Genomic DNA, 15,224 nt, shown 5'->3' on the forward strand with positions numbered 1-15,224 from the left:
GTACAGCACAGAGACTTTATTGCATTCATTAAATTACAAGATCATCAGATTTTTGTGATCTTACATCGATTGGGTTTCTTTTGGAAGTTTACATTACTGCTAACATGGTAGATCCTTCCAGGAACTGTCTTGAGCAACAAAAAATGCAAATTACACAGCTTTAATGATACATACACACGTATTAGTCAATGGAAAACTAATTCTTTCCCTTTCAATAACTGCAGTATTATTCAGTGCTGTGAAGACCCTTGGGCACCAAATCCTATAGAGAAATATCTCCTCTGGGAAATCAGCCTTATAGGCAAAAATCTCCCAGGATAAATGACATGTGCTCCATCACGCCTCAGTGCCTGTTATGCAAAGACATTTTCACTGGCTATTACAATTGAGTTCATGAAAACAAACTGTGGGATATTAATATTTATGCAACAGACTGTGTGCAGAGTTCCAGACCAAAGCAAAGCATTTACAGGGGTAGACTTAGTTATGGGAAAGTAAGAAACTGCAACCACAGCAAGCGTATGAATTATACAGCTCTGAAACGATAATAAGGCTACATGTAGATATGTCATATTAACACGCATGAATATGGAATAAAATGTACACATTTAGGAATGACAACTGAGACAGAAGATGAGGGATAAAAATCTAAGCTGCGAACTTTGAGTTGAAATTGTTTTCACAAAAAACAATTTTACAGTCGTTTGTTTTAATACAGTCATTAGCCCAGGTCATGCAGCTTAAATTCTTTACAGACATGACATTGCTTCAGATGCTAACATGCTAATGTCCAGCAGGTATCATGTTCGTTTTATTTTAATATTTGCTAACAATCATGTGTTTTAGCAGGTTTGGTTTGGACTTGCTGAAATTTAATATTATACACAGTCAATGGTAATGATAACTAGTATCACACAATGGATAGAAGGGCTTTATGGGCCCTGAGAGTATTGGGCCCCAAAGGCAAACTGTATTACAATAAAATAAAAATTACATATATTACAATTATAGTACATTACAATACTGTAATAATAGTCTCTCTGACATATACATGTATCTGTCCAACTGAATACAAAAATATACAGACATCTTTACATTAACCATGTGCAGTACGATAAACCATTCACTGTCACGTATTTTCCATTAACTAACTCAAAGACTTATTTCCACAGTGCATCATTATAGCAGTCTCTAGCTGTGCCTCTTATCACTAATTGGCTGCTTTTCGTCTTGGTTTGGTTTTATCAGCGGCTTCATTCTCTTGTGGAGGCGAATGTGTTGGTGCCATCAAGTCCTCTGTGATGAAGTGCCACATAAAAGAGGATCAATAGTCACACGCAGGCACACAAATTCTCAGAAACACACTGGAATGGCAAACCCCAACATGTCTAGTAATTGTTTTCAGTTTACCTTTCCATTAAATGAAATCCTCCATGTTCAAATGGAAAACACTTCTCAACAATCAGCTACTGCACTAGGTCACATAAGTGACAGTAACCTCTTTCAAATGCAGTCATTTTCATCACAGCTGCTGTTGAGTGTGAAGCCAGATTGAAACAGAAATGTGCTCATTGTCAGTATGACTGGTTTCCACCTTTAGTCAGCCTTTACAATGTAAAGGACATGCATATTTTAGCACCAAAGTGAAAATGAACAGTCTTTTGAAACACAAATGCTACCTGACAAAGGAGAAAAGGTTAAATATAATTGAAACCTTCAGTGACATTTGGTGAGCGTTGTGTCAAACAGCGCTCAGTGTTGAATCCATATATAACATGCGATGATAGTAAAGTATGTGGAAAGTACCCTGGATATTCATAGATGTATACTACAAAAAAGACAAAAAGACCTGTGCAAACACTAAATGGGATTATTATGACATCTTACAGCTGGCTGCCCAATACAATTTTACATCTTACATCTGCTTTAATCACTGTTATTACCAGGTATTGATTGACATAACCTTTTTGAGGGCTTCAGTCCCAAAGCTTCCACAACTGTACGACAGCAGCACATATAAGAGCATTACGACATGTGATTACTTGCAAATCCTTGCTAGTTACTAACCTCAAGTGAGCAACAGTGTCACTGCAGGACTGTGAATAGCAGATTTCTTCCAGAACATGCGGTTAAAAAAAATGATGTGACATGAACCTGATAATAAATTAAAGAGTTGGCTATGCAAAAAAAAAAAAAAAAAAAAAAAAAAAAAAAAGAATGTTGGAGCCAACATTTTATTTGGATTATTCAATATTCAATTTTGCATCTGGCTTACTCAAGATGTGTCAGCTGTAATGAACAGTATATGTCAACGTGCGTGGTGGTGACCTTTGTTTTGTGACAGGTTTAAGTAGGTTTTTCAGACAGTCAGGTTTTTTTATTGACTCTTGTTTATTTCTGAGTCATTTCATAAGCGAGTCCAGTAAGAAAGATTTATGTTGGAAAGACTCTAATGTGGCCATATAGAAAAGTGCTTGTTTTCTCTCCTTAAAGAAACTCTGGGCTTATTTTTTCTCTTCCTCTGTTGTATCTTTTTTTTCCTCTTCCTTCTTCTCTTCACCTTCACCTTTCTCTTCCTCTTTCTTTTCTTCTTTTTCCTCTTCTTTCTTTTCCTCTTTTCCCTCATCTTCTTTTGCTGCCTCATCCTTTCCCTCCCCCTCCTTTCCCTCCCCCTCCTCTTTCTTCTCTCCTTCCCCTTCTTCTGCTTTTTCCTCCTCCTTTTTCTCACCCTCCACTTCTTTCTTAACCTCTTCCTCCTCCTCAGACTCTTCTACTTCCTCTCCTGTCAGACGCTCCAGGTCAGCGATACGGTGTCGGATGGCCTTCTCAGTGCCTTTGTAATTAAGCAGAATCTTCTTCAGCTTCATCTGCATCAGATCCATTGTACTGTACAACTTGTTTACCTTCTCCTCCAACTCTTTGGTCTCAGGCTTGATGTTGGCTGGATCCAAGTCGATGAGGCCATCTTTCATCAGAATTTGTCTTCCTTTCTCCTCAAGCATGCCTTTGGCATCTGGGTACTCAATCAGTGACTCCATCAGGTCATCCTTGGACAGACAGAACAGATCTGAGTACCCAATACTGCGGATATTGGCTGTCCGCCTGTTGCCTGCTTTACTTCCTTTGATATTGAGGATACTGATCTCACCAAAATAACTACCACTTCCAAGCACAACAAACTGTGTGACACCATCATCAGCAACAACAGCTAGTTTTCCATCTTTTATGATATACATTTCACGGCCGATGTCACCCTTCTTGCAGATGTAGTCTCCTGGGCTGAAAACCTGGGGTCGTAGCTTGAGGACCAGTTCAATCAGGAGACCGGCCTCACAATCTGCAAAAATTCGCACTTTCTTCAGTGTATCCATGTGAACCTGGATAGCAATTTCAGCCTTTAGTTTGTCTGGAAGATATCGCAGCACCTCACGTTCATCTTGGGCTTTTCCGTTATTCCACAGATAGTCAAACCACTTTATGACTCGCAGCTCAAGATCCTTGCTCACCTTTCGCACCTTTGGATGAAAAAGAACAACAACTTATATTAAAAATACAGTGTGTGTGCAAATCTTTTGTGCTTTTTAATAGTTTTTCACTAGAGGAAAGCTCTACCTGCATGTATTGCTTGATGTTGTCAATTCGGGCCTGAAACTGGGCTTGTGCAGCATTCATGTTAGAGATCATGGTAGCGATGTTTCCTACGATTGTGGCAAAAATCAGGACCCCAACCAAGAAGTCCAATACATGAAATAAAAATTCTGAATCCAGGTCTGGTGGTGGGGTTTCTCCGATAGTGGTCAATGTCAGTGTGGACCAGTACAGGCTAAATGCGTACTTTCTCATGGGTTTTCCAAAGTCAGGCTCCTCAGGATCATCCAGAGATGGGTAAACCCAGTCATCAGCACCAAAACCAATAGCCTTGGAGAAAGAGAAGTAGAAGCAGGCGTTCCAGTGGATAATAATGAGAATGTACATAATTAGATTTCCAATACGGAAGATGTTGGGGTAGTTGGTTTTCGTCTCAGTCTTTGTGAAGAACTCCATCATGCGGCCAATTCTCAGCAGCTTGTTGATGCGGATTTCAGGGTAGTCAAGACCAAAGTATAGGTACAGGATGTCAGTGGGTAACATAGAGACGACATCTAGACGAAACTGTAAACTGGACGTGTACCGATCTCTGAGCAGCTTCTTATCTTTCACCACGAGGCCTTGTTCTAGATAACCTGCAAGTACAGATAGCATCAACTGAACAGATAGGTGAAGCCACAGAATTATCACAGTTAAAATAATCTCAGTAATTATCTTCATTACCCCTTGATTAGACACATGAGGTCTTATTCAACTAACTGTACATGTCCTTAAAACAAGGCCTGGAAAAGACTCGTGAAAAACTAGTTCAGTTTAGTAGTTAAATGTTATATTCTTGATCAATCTGAATCACTAAATCAACAATTTAATGTGTTTCTGTGAAACAATGTGATAAAAGTGAGAGTTTTCACCTGTTCTGGTCCTGACAAACATATCGATGATGTAGATTAGGTCCGAAGTGTAGTCAAAAATCACCCAATAAATGAAATAATTGTGCTGCAGCTCCTCAAAACTTGCCCTGTTTGAATGAGAAGAAAATAATCACAGTGAGTTTTATAAATGAATATTACTAAACACTTCTAAAGGCATTTGCTGTTTGCAGTGCTGTTAAGCTGTTTATGTTCAGTAACAATCTAATTGGGTGCTTCTATGAAACTGGTCCCTAAAAACAGGACAGAGGGGCTAAAAATTCAAACCAGTTGTAGACTAATGTTATGAAGCAAGTTTGGAAGCACTTTGGGTCTGTTTTAAAAATAAATATTTACTGAGATAAAAGAGAAACAATTTTTCAGATAAAATGCATTTTTATATTATTTTTATACATGTAACACAGTAAAAAGCACAAGAAAATTTCACGCTACTATTTTTTCCAAATATTTTTCCCAGGTATATTTTGGGAATCAAACGAATTATGCACGGGAGAGTGTTTCACAAAAATGACCACTGTTGCAAAATCCCCTGTGATTTATATGTGTATAAATGGGCAGGCACCACATATGACGTAAGTGGACACGATGGGTTACACACGAAACCTGGAATGAGACTGAGATTCATGAAAAACCTGCATGTCTGGGTTAGAAAAAACACTTAACAGTGTCTTCATTTATAGCACTATAAGACCATTTCGAGTCGTGTTTTCCAGATCAAATGCACTGACACCTTGGTAGATTTTCATGTCCCAATTGTGGTCCTATTTTTGGACCCAATATTTTATTAAAAATTCATTAATTTTGGGATAGCTTAGAGCAAGAGTATAATTTTTTTTGCATTTATCTGAGTTCATCATTAGGTACATTCTGGGAGGGAATATGTGTAAATTTCTCTTTTATTATTGGGTCTAAAAAGCTGGAAAAGAGTCGGACACCAAAATAAACCCAGTTTCACAGAAGCACCCAAATAGCAAAACATTACACCGAATAAAACACAAAATTGACCCATGAAGACCCAAACATCCACTGTCAACCAAAACCATCTACTGATCAAACGTGTTTAAATACCTGTTGATCAACTAATTCTATCAATGCATGTAAATAATTGGTGTAAAATACAGTTTGTCATCTTTTCATGGTCATCAGATATGACCCATTTGGACGTTCAGAGGCTCCGTAATGAACGTGGAAACACCGTCATCTTCTATAACATTGATTCACCAGTAAAACCCATGTAGTTGGATCAATGACAGTGGATGGAGACACTGGATTTATGTTCAGTTAATGATACATTTGCTGAAAAAGTCACCTTTTCTTCAGTTTTTTCTATTGCTGATATAATAACCTTCAACTTTAATCTGAGCTTTTATGAAAATTACCTTTACTAGTAAACGCAATATGAGAAAATACCTGTTTTTCACACTCACAAAAAAAAAAAATCCATGGATAATATTACAATGAATGGTGATAAATCATTTAAGAAAGATTAAATAGAGAGAAAAAATAATTTGGGAACTACCACAAAAGTCACACTGGGTCTTTATGGGTTAAATAACTTGTCAAAATATTGTGAATCCTGAAGACAGAGCAGGACTTGAAGCACAATCAATAATAATAAGATTGTCTGAATCTGAGCTGAATGGGCGAGGATGTATGAATGACAGTAAATAGAATCAAGATAAACATTTGACCGTCACTGTTGAAAAAGTATTGGGGTATGTGATCACCTGGCTATGATCATGGTCCAGTTGTACATGACTGCTGAAGCGATGATGAACAGCCAGTTGTAATACAGATTCCCAGCAGGATTTACAACAAAAATTTCCTTGGCTCTATATAAAAAGAAAGAACAAATGAGTAATTCACATAAATAAAAGCGCTGTTTCATTCATAGCATTTGTGCATGATGTGCTTACTTTGCCTCTTTTTCTTTCTTTTCCTTTTCTTCTTTTTCTTTCTTTTCCTTCTCTTCCTTTTCCTTCTTTTCCCTTTCTTCCTTTTCCTTCGCCTCCTTTTCCTCCTGTTCTCTCTTTTCCTTCGCCTCCTTGTCTTCCTCTTCTTTCTTTTCTGTGGCCTCCTTGTCCTCCTCCTCCTCCTCTTCTTCCTCCTCCTCTTTCTTTTCCTTCACCTCCTTGTCCTCCTCTTTCTTTTCTGTTTCCGTGTTTCTGAAACACCCATCAATGCATTAAAGAAGAGAAACCATTAAACCTGCCTCAAAGAACATTTGCTAAATTGTTCTAAATATTGATTAATTACTCTTTTTTCTCCTTCTTTTCCTTTTTCTTTTTTTTCTTTTTCTCCCTGGAAAAAAAAAAGGGATTAATTAACAATTAAAAAGGCATCCTGAAACGACCTTTAAGATACATGAAAGAAAAACTGTCTTTAACTTGGGCCTCATTTATCTCCATAACTGTACTTACTCTTCTTCATTATTATTACTGTTATTCATATTTAGGAGACCAAGACTTGATTGAGGCACACGTCTGGGAAAAATACAGCACATTAAAAATGAGGTTAATTAACTGATAAGGTTTTTTTTCTTTCATTCTTAACCTCTTCTTTGAAATAGTATTTAAAGTTGTTTTTTTTTTCCCTCACCTGCCATTCTCACGACATTCTTCTCTGTCTGTGGCAATAGAAGCAGCTGGTGATAATACAGTAAGGTGGGAAATGGGGTTTGAAGAGCTCATGGCAGGAGATCTGTGGTTCTAGGAAAATATTGAATGACAGAAAAATAAACCACTGCAATTATATTACTATGTCACCTTCGATCTAGTCATTCAAACATAGCTGATGCTACGAAGCTGCTTTCAGAGTGTTCGTATGATACACAACCATCTAGTCTCATGTGGCTGAACTCACCTTTTCCACTCGTTAATGTAGCATGAAGTCCATTTTCTTTTGATCCAGTTGTAGCTTGGTGAAAATCTCGAAGCAAAGCACTTACATCCACAGTTAATTTACCAAACCAATCATTGGAAGATAATTTAATATCAAAATATAGCTACACACCTGACACTTATAAGTATTAAGTCAAACTAAGTGTGTCATGGAGTCTTAGTGACCCTGATAAGGATTTGTGGATTACAGATGGCTGAGAGAAGGAGAGGCAAAGTCACTCATCCTCCTTGTCCACAGCAGTACACCAGTGGGAGATGAGACATGTTCACTCCTGTTTGTACAACTCTCAGTTACTGATCCAGACCAGTGAAACCAATTTTATCTCAACACTTTTTTAATCTGTGACAAACTATAATTTTCCTGACCATCTGCGGAACAGATTTAGTCAGCTCAGACACATACTCAGGCACACACTGGGTTTTCATGCATTTAGAGGTTCACTGTGTAGTGCTTAGTGACATCTAGTGGTGCAATTTCAGATTGCGTCACTCTTCTCTAACCATCTCCGATCTACACTAGCTGCCAAAGAAATAAAAAAAATAACAAAACAAAGGGTTGTGTGTTTTGGGCTTTAAATGTCAGGGGATAGTAATTCTGTTCCTCACTTAACCCATAAAGACCCAAACATCCATCACCGACCTAAGCCATCTACTGATGTAACTGTTCAATACCTGCTGATCCACAAATCCTATCAATACATGTAAATAATTAGTGTAAAATACAGTTTGTCATCTTTTCATGGTCATCAGATATGACCCATTTGGATGTTCAGAGGCTACTTAGTGAACGTGATAACACAGTCATCTTCTACAACATTGATTCACCAGTAAAACTCATAGAGTTAGATCAATGATAGTGGATGGAGACACTTGGTTTCTGTTCAGTTAATGATAGATTTAACTGAAAAAGTCACTTTTTTTCAGTTTTCTCTGTTTTTGATATAATAACCTTCAACTTTAATCTGAGCTTTTATGAACATCTACATGATCAATGAATTAAATATAGGAAAATACCTGATTTATATGGATAAAATATAAAATCCAGAAGATAATATTTTAAATCAGTGGTGATAAATCACTAAAGAAAGGTTAAATATAGAGAAAATTTCATTTATGAACTTGGGTCTTAATGGGTTAAACTGCAAGTGACATAAGGCATCTTAATACCATAAAATGTCAAAAAAGAAGACAAGGATGTCCACTTGGAGCTACTGTTGAAACACGTGAATGACAACCCACTCCCACTGTAGATAAAAACACTTTATGTCACAGGTGTCAAACATACGGCCAACAAAGGGTCTAATCCAGCCCATGGAATGAATTTGTAAACTGTGAAAATTTCACTTAAGATATGAACAAACATTTTATTTCAGGAGCTGAATTCAGCCTAATTCAATCTCAGTAAAATACTATCATGGAATCCTTTAAATCATTTTTGTCTTTGTTTTAGTGTTTAAAAAAAAAAAAAAAAAATATTACATGAAAATGTTTGCATTTACAAACTATCTTTTCCCAAATATGTGAATAACCTGAACAAATATGGACAACCTGAAATGTCTTAAGAGAAGTAAACCATTTTTATTCTATTATGTCTGTATGTGCAAATGAGAAGCTGAAGAATAATATTGTTAAAATTGCACTTGCTTTTCTTAGTAAATTTTAGTTGGTTCATGGTTGTTCATGTTATTCGCATTTTTTAAAGGACAGTTTGTAGATGTAAACATTTCCTTGATGTAATTTTACTTTTTTCACTCTAAAACATAGTAAAAAGTTTGGGGTTTACCTTTTTTTATAGAATAGTATGTTATTATTTTACAGGTCCAGCCTACTTTAGATCATATTTTGCTAAAGGTGGCCCCTGAACTAAAATAAGCTTGACGCCTCTGCCTTATGCTGAGAAAAATGCAATGATAGATATGAATATTATAGTCCATTTCTGCAATTACATCCTCCAAAATCCATATAAATCTCACTATGGGCCTTTAAGGGACTTTCCATTGGCTGACATTCCTTTCATGAACACTTACTCACTTTTAATCTAAAAGCAAGGCAAGTCTCAAATTCATTGAATTACATTGTGGGTTTCAGATTTATGCCCCAAAAAGCAAACGTGCAATCAGTTGTAAATCCCCGCAGTGTGAGACAAACACGGACTCACACTCACACACACACACACACACACACACACACACACACACACACACACACACACACACACAGACACACACACGCACAGACTCACACACACCTCCTGCTCAGTCAGCACATTCACTCATATCCATCTCTGATCCTATTAAGCCTGTCGGTTAGTGCAGATTTGGGATCAGGTGGATCGGGTTCCTTTTAAATGAATTAGACTGACGAGGGAATTTGAATCTGAACCTCCGTCAGTGTTGTGTGCTGGCTGTGTGTTCTAAACCGAGCCTTTAGTCTTCCCACTAGTGGACCTCCTGTGGTTCAGTGGCTCTCCCTGTTGGCTGATATGGATTTTGCAGTTATGTTATTTCTGATCATTTGTTCCTCTGTGAACAAAAGAGCACAGATGTAAGTCATTACGTTAATGACACCTCTATTCTGTTTATTGTGTCCCAGTTTGATCCTGCAGGAACAATACCAGAACCAAAGTAGCAGAATCATTTTTACACCTGAGCTATTGCTGCTGTGAGATGCCAAAATGTCTACAGTGAAAAGGCATATTAACCCATAAAGACCCAGTGCTACTTTTGCCGTTCTTTCAAAAATGATTTTTTCTCTCTATTTAATCATTCTTAAATAATTTATCACCATTTATTGTAATATTATCCTCTATATTTTGTGGGGTTTTTTAGCGTAAATCATGAGTTATCCTATATTCAATTAACTGATCATGTAGATGTTCATAAAAGCTCATAATAAAGTTAAGTGTTATTATATAAAAAACAGAGAAAACTGAAGAAAAAGTGACATTTTCAGCAATGATATCAATAACTGAACACAAACCAAGTGTCTCCATCCACTGTCATTGATTCAATTCTATGGGCTTTACTGGTGGATCAATGTTGTAGAAGATGACAGTGTTTCCATGGTAACTACGGAGCCTCTGAACATCCAAATGGGTCATTCTGATGATCACGACAAGACAAAAGCCTGGATTTTACACCAATTATGTCCATATTTTAATAGGATTAATGGTTCAACAGTTATTAAACATTATAGATGAGTAGATGCTTTTGGTTGCCAGTGGCTGTTTGGGTCTTTTTGGGTTCAATAATTCTGTAACAAGTATAAATATGAAATTATGAGAACTTTTTAGTGTATGTGTTGATGGAGCTCGCCTCTCACTGAGACTACTGCAGGTGAAGAAGCAAATAAAAAGCAGAAAACGTTACATATGCTGTCACTTATTAAAAAATACAACCTTATTTTCAAGTACATAAATGCAAGTGTTTTGTGAGTACTTTAATAAAAGACAGAACACAAACAGAGAACGGTTTAAATTGTCCAATTTGGGACTGAAAATACACTTTACTCATTTGCCATTACAAAAATTACTGATTTTTTTCCCTCACATTATTTCTCCAGTCTCTGTTTAACATGCAACAACTTTTGTATACATTTGAATGGAAAATATCCACCGTTTAACCTCTAACATGAACTCAAGCTAGAAAATAAGAGGATGGTAACTATGCAACGGGATCAGCTGCCACTCCAGCATCAGCAGCTGCAGGGACATCAGGGGCTACATCAACAGGGGCCACATCAACAGGGGCCACGTCAACAGGGGCCACCTCAGCAGGGACCACTTCAACAGGGACCACCTCAGCAGGGACCGCTTCTACAGGGACCACCTCAGCAGGGACCGCTTCTACAGGGACCACATCAACAGGAGGTACATCAACAGCTGCAGCATCAACCGGTGCAGCATCAGCACCATCTACAGGGACCTCCGCCACAGCTGGGTCTACTGGAGCTGCAGGGTCAGCCGCAGCTGGATCTGCTGGTGCGGCTGGATCTACCGCCTCTGGTTCTGCCGGTGCTGCTGGTTCAGCTGCCTCCACCTCCTCGGCCTCCTCTTGCTCATCAGAGTTCAAGGGGGCAGCAGGAGCACCAGGTGCTGCAGCTTTAGGGGCGGGGTTTCCTCCCTCCTGTGTGATAGAAACAAGTCGACATCCAAACAGTCACACACATGTTTTCATCTACTCAAAGGGGAACCTACTGTACTGAGCATATGTTAAGTCAGATGATGTGTAAGAAGATTAATAGTGACCCAAACCGAACCAACCAGCAAAAATTATTAGACCACTTCTTGTTTTCTTCAATTTCTTGTTAATTTTAATGCCTGGTACAACTAAGGGTACATTTGTTTGGTAAAATATAATGACAACAACAAAAATAGCTCTGAAGAGTTTAATTTAAGAGCTGATATCTAGTCATTTTCCATGTTTTTTTTTTTTAATAATAACCAAAATCACTTAAGTTCTTACATTAATATCTATGGCATTGTACTGACAAAAACAGCGTTTTTAGGCATTCCATGTTTTCTTTTCTGTCTGTTTTAGTCATATGATACACACAGGAGTTAGTACTTGATTGCATAACCATTGCTTTTGATGACTTTTGATGATATAATAATTTTTTCCGTGACTGTATATACATCCATTTATCTGATATGAACCACTGACATTTTTGTGTCTGTTGAAATATGCACTAAATATGCACTGGTTGGAATTATTGTTATCATTATAATTATCACCATGGTTGTTATTGCTTGTATTGTTGATATTTTCTTGTGAGGGTCTTTCCCACCTTCTGCTTTCTTGCCCCCCCCCCCCCCACACACACACACACCACACACACACACACACACACACACACACACACACACACACACACACACACACACACACACACACGTCTGGTCCGGCATCAAAATGTGGTTCAACAAAACTCATAATAAAGACAACAGAATATCAAGGGGAGCTTCATATACTTTATGAAGTTTCCCTTAGTAAAGCAAATTTGTTCAGCTCCAAAAGGCAGCCAGACTACCATTCTACTGTTATGATGCTAGACAAGACAAGTTAAAAAAAAAAAGAAAAAAGAAATATGCACAAAATCCCTTGTGTTTTGTTTATTATATGGTGTTATTATGTGGTGTTCAGTACATTGCACTAATTTCCAACACTGTAGCATTGAATTGTGGTTTAAAGCTTTCAGTAGAGCATATAGGATGGCAGTTCTTGCTTCCTTAAAGCCAAATATTCTGTCAATAAGAAATATGAAAACAGGGTGTGAATAGAGGGGAGCCATGGAGACACTGACATGAATTTTTTAGGCATGCTGATTTGTGAAATTTTGTGGCGCTTCTACAATATTTACTGTCTGCCATTTTTTGCCATATATTCTTATTTATCTGCATCCATCATTATCAGTCAAATCCATGCAAGATCATTCATGAACCAAGGCATTTTTTGGTTCCCTGGTTTTTTGAAAATGCATTCTGTTTTTCTTTCTTGCCTTTATAAAACATAAAATAAAATGTTTTTTTTTTTTGTACTTCTATTCTCTCTATCTCTCTCCCCTGTGGAGCTGAAAGACACAGCAGCCTTTCCTCTGTCTCTATTTGGTTTCAGTGTTTCCTAATGCTGTGCATGGCTTTTCTTGGTAACAAAAAAGGGAAAAGGCAAGCTCCTCTGAAAGCCAGTGAATAGTTTGTACACCTAATTCAATCCTGTGTGAAGAACAAAACAAAAAAGCACCTGTGTTTGGCCTGCGTTCATTTTAGCAGCTGCTGGGTTGTGTACATAATTCTTCTGAAAGCAACTAAATTCTTTCCAGTTTTCTACAAATATTTGTGCTTACCTCTGTCTCTTCTTCTGACACTTCTTCAGCAGGTTGGGCAGGTGCAGGGGCGGCATCAGCAGGCGCAGCTGGGGCTGTTTCCACCTGCAGAAAATAAGTATTTTTCATAACTGAAAGACCACGTCATAATACTATGATATTTGATATGAGATAAGATGTAGTCTTGTTTGTGCATTTACCAGTGCTGCAACAGCTGGATCAGCCTGAAAAGATTTATGTTAATGTGAGTTAAGCAGCTCATTTGGGTATACATGTATTATTAAAGTCCTGTTAAAATCCTAAAGTAAACATACAGGAGCATCTGCTGCAGGAAGGAAGGGGTTTCCAGCCAATCCCTGAAAAAATACATACACATCAGTCATGATGACCTGGATGATTGGTGTATTTATCTAAACACAGGGGAAAAGAAAATATCCTGCCTCTAACCTGCTGCTGGTACAGCCTGTACATCTCCATCAACCTCAGGGCCGTATTAGCATGTGCTGCAACCTGAGGAAATACCAAACGTTTCCAGACATGTAGTGCAATTAAGCTAACTATCATCTGGCTGTCAGACACCTATCATACTGTACCTTTGATGACATGACAAAAACATGGTATGACATGCTATGGCAGACTGAGAGAAACTTTCAAGAAAAAAAAAAAAACAACAAAACATTTTACCTCACTGCTTTCACTCCCTGGAGCCTGCAAACCAAGTGACAATAGTTTTATGCACTGCCCTAAACAACAACTTCATTAAGATCATTACAGAGAGATCAGAGTGCAGACTAAATAACTCATCGTGTTTGACAAAGACTTACAGGGGCGGCCATGGTAGTGGCCAGGAGGCACGCAACAAAAACTAGAGGGTTCATCCTGAGTGTCCTACATCAAGACAAGACAACAAGAAATAAACATGAAACAAAAACAGCACCTTTTTTTGCTTGTTAAAAGAAAAAAAAAAAATCATCTAGCAGGCAGACTAATATGAACATCCATTACAATAAAAACAGGAAAGTACATTAGATCTTCAACATTGCAGGATTAAGTTACTTTATAAGGTAAGATAAACTGTTTCTATTTTTAAGTCTCACCTGTTTTGTGGTGCAGAGACAAGCTGGAAATATATCTCAGTGGTGGAAACTAATCTACTGCATCTCCAGGATGGATGCCATTTATATACTTGAACATCCTTTGACAGCCAATCACATGCTCACAGTGGTCTGTGTTTGAAGAAATTTCCTTACACTTCAAAAGTGAAAAATGTGGCATGCAGGTTTAACTTAATTACATGTTGTGCAAGTATGCTTAGCACACATGCCCCTCTTTATTGCCCTAAAACCAAACTGAAAACACACACACACAAAGTGGTATGAAGCTGACATAAGCATTAAGCTGGTGATAATGACTGAGGAGAAAAACTTCAACATACTCAAAGAACACTCAACCAAGACTGATGGTCCACACTTCTTCATGTTCCATAAAATTATTTAAATTCAAATAAAGTACAAATGATGACCCATATTTTCCTCCTTTTATTCAGTTGGTGCAATTGATTTATTTAGAAAAAAAAAAAAAAGATCACTACATGCTGATAAAACTCTAATATTAACAAAATTTCTAAGTCTTTTGTTGTGTTTCTAATACTCCCATTCATGAGATTTTCACCCAGTTATACCATTTTACTTTGTTTTAGAAACAGTCTTTGTGTAAGAGAAGGACACACACATTGCAACTGTGGGAAAAACTCCTTTCCTGGTGCTTTCAGTTCTCTGTTTGCTTAAGCTGGCGTGGTGTTCAATACATCACAGTAATTTCCAACATTGCAGGTTTCTTATGCCTGCTTTGTGGTTCCAGATCAGATAATGAAAGACTCTGCATAACTGTGTTCTAGACATTCCTGCCTCCAACCTGCTGAGCTAATGAATTTCACTATATTCAAGATAACAATCTCTTCATTAGCTTTTTACAACTTGCCAAGGTA

The 15,224-nt window shown here is 37.6% G+C and overlaps 2 protein-coding genes across 4 annotated transcripts; both read right to left on the bottom strand.

The window, feature by feature from the left end:
- Positions 1–7,611, bottom strand: cnga1a (cyclic nucleotide gated channel subunit alpha 1a). 3 transcript variants are annotated; one of them, XM_030139244.1, is made up of 8 exons: positions 7,380–7,611; positions 7,116–7,217; positions 6,938–7,000; positions 6,434–6,643; positions 6,245–6,349; positions 4,500–4,606; positions 3,613–4,223; positions 1–3,515 (listed from the first exon to the last, which is right to left on the bottom strand). In XM_030139244.1, the coding sequence occupies exons 2-8, from the start codon at positions 7,205–7,207 to the stop codon at positions 2,505–2,507; spliced, it is 2,199 nt and encodes a 732-aa protein (XP_029995104.1). In that variant the 5' UTR covers positions 7,208–7,217; positions 7,380–7,611; the 3' UTR covers positions 1–2,504. The 3 variants fall into 3 exon arrangements, with proteins under 3 accessions (XP_029995104.1, XP_029995096.1, XP_029995087.1); XM_030139236.1 differs by having other exon boundaries at positions 7,116–7,236; XM_030139227.1 differs by having other exon boundaries at positions 7,116–7,225; positions 7,380–7,610.
- Positions 7,612–10,956: 3,345 nt separating this feature from the next.
- enam (enamelin) lies at positions 10,957–14,378 on the bottom strand. Its single transcript, XM_030139635.1, has 8 exons — positions 14,335–14,378; positions 14,062–14,125; positions 13,922–13,945; positions 13,685–13,747; positions 13,552–13,593; positions 13,438–13,461; positions 13,259–13,342; positions 10,957–11,541 (listed from the first exon to the last, which is right to left on the bottom strand). The coding sequence occupies exons 2-8, from the start codon at positions 14,113–14,115 to the stop codon at positions 11,080–11,082; spliced, it is 753 nt and encodes a 250-aa protein (XP_029995495.1). The 5' UTR covers positions 14,116–14,125; positions 14,335–14,378; the 3' UTR covers positions 10,957–11,079.
- Positions 14,379–15,224: the final 846 nt, after the last annotated feature.

The sequence above is a fragment of the Sphaeramia orbicularis genome, chromosome 1, assembly GCF_902148855.1.
Source record: "Sphaeramia orbicularis chromosome 1, fSphaOr1.1, whole genome shotgun sequence".
NCBI lineage: Eukaryota > Metazoa > Chordata > Actinopteri > Kurtiformes > Apogonidae > Sphaeramia > Sphaeramia orbicularis.

Excerpts from the sequence above, each read along its gene's own strand:
- cnga1a (XM_030139244.1), bottom strand. The coding sequence starts at position 7,207 with ATGAGCTCTTCAAACCCCATTTCCCACCTTACTGTATTATCACCAGCT. Across the intron at positions 6,350-6,433 it reads AAGAAAGAAAAAGAGGCAAA|AGCCAAGGAAATTTTTGTTG; the intron begins GTAAGCACATCA and ends CTTTTTATATAG. Across the intron at positions 4,607-6,244 it reads TGGACCATGATCATAGCCAG|GGCAAGTTTTGAGGAGCTGC; the intron begins GTGATCACATAC and ends TCATTCAAACAG.
- enam (XM_030139635.1), bottom strand. The coding sequence starts at position 14,115 with ATGAACCCTCTAGTTTTTGTTGCGTGCCTCCTGGCCACTACCATGGCC. Across the intron at positions 13,748-13,921 it reads CAGGGAGTGAAAGCAGTGAG|GTTGCAGCACATGCTAATAC; the intron begins GTAAAATGTTTT and ends GTATTTCCTCAG. Across the intron at positions 13,594-13,684 it reads ACAGGCTGTACCAGCAGCAG|GGATTGGCTGGAAACCCCTT; the intron begins GTTAGAGGCAGG and ends GTATTTTTTCAG.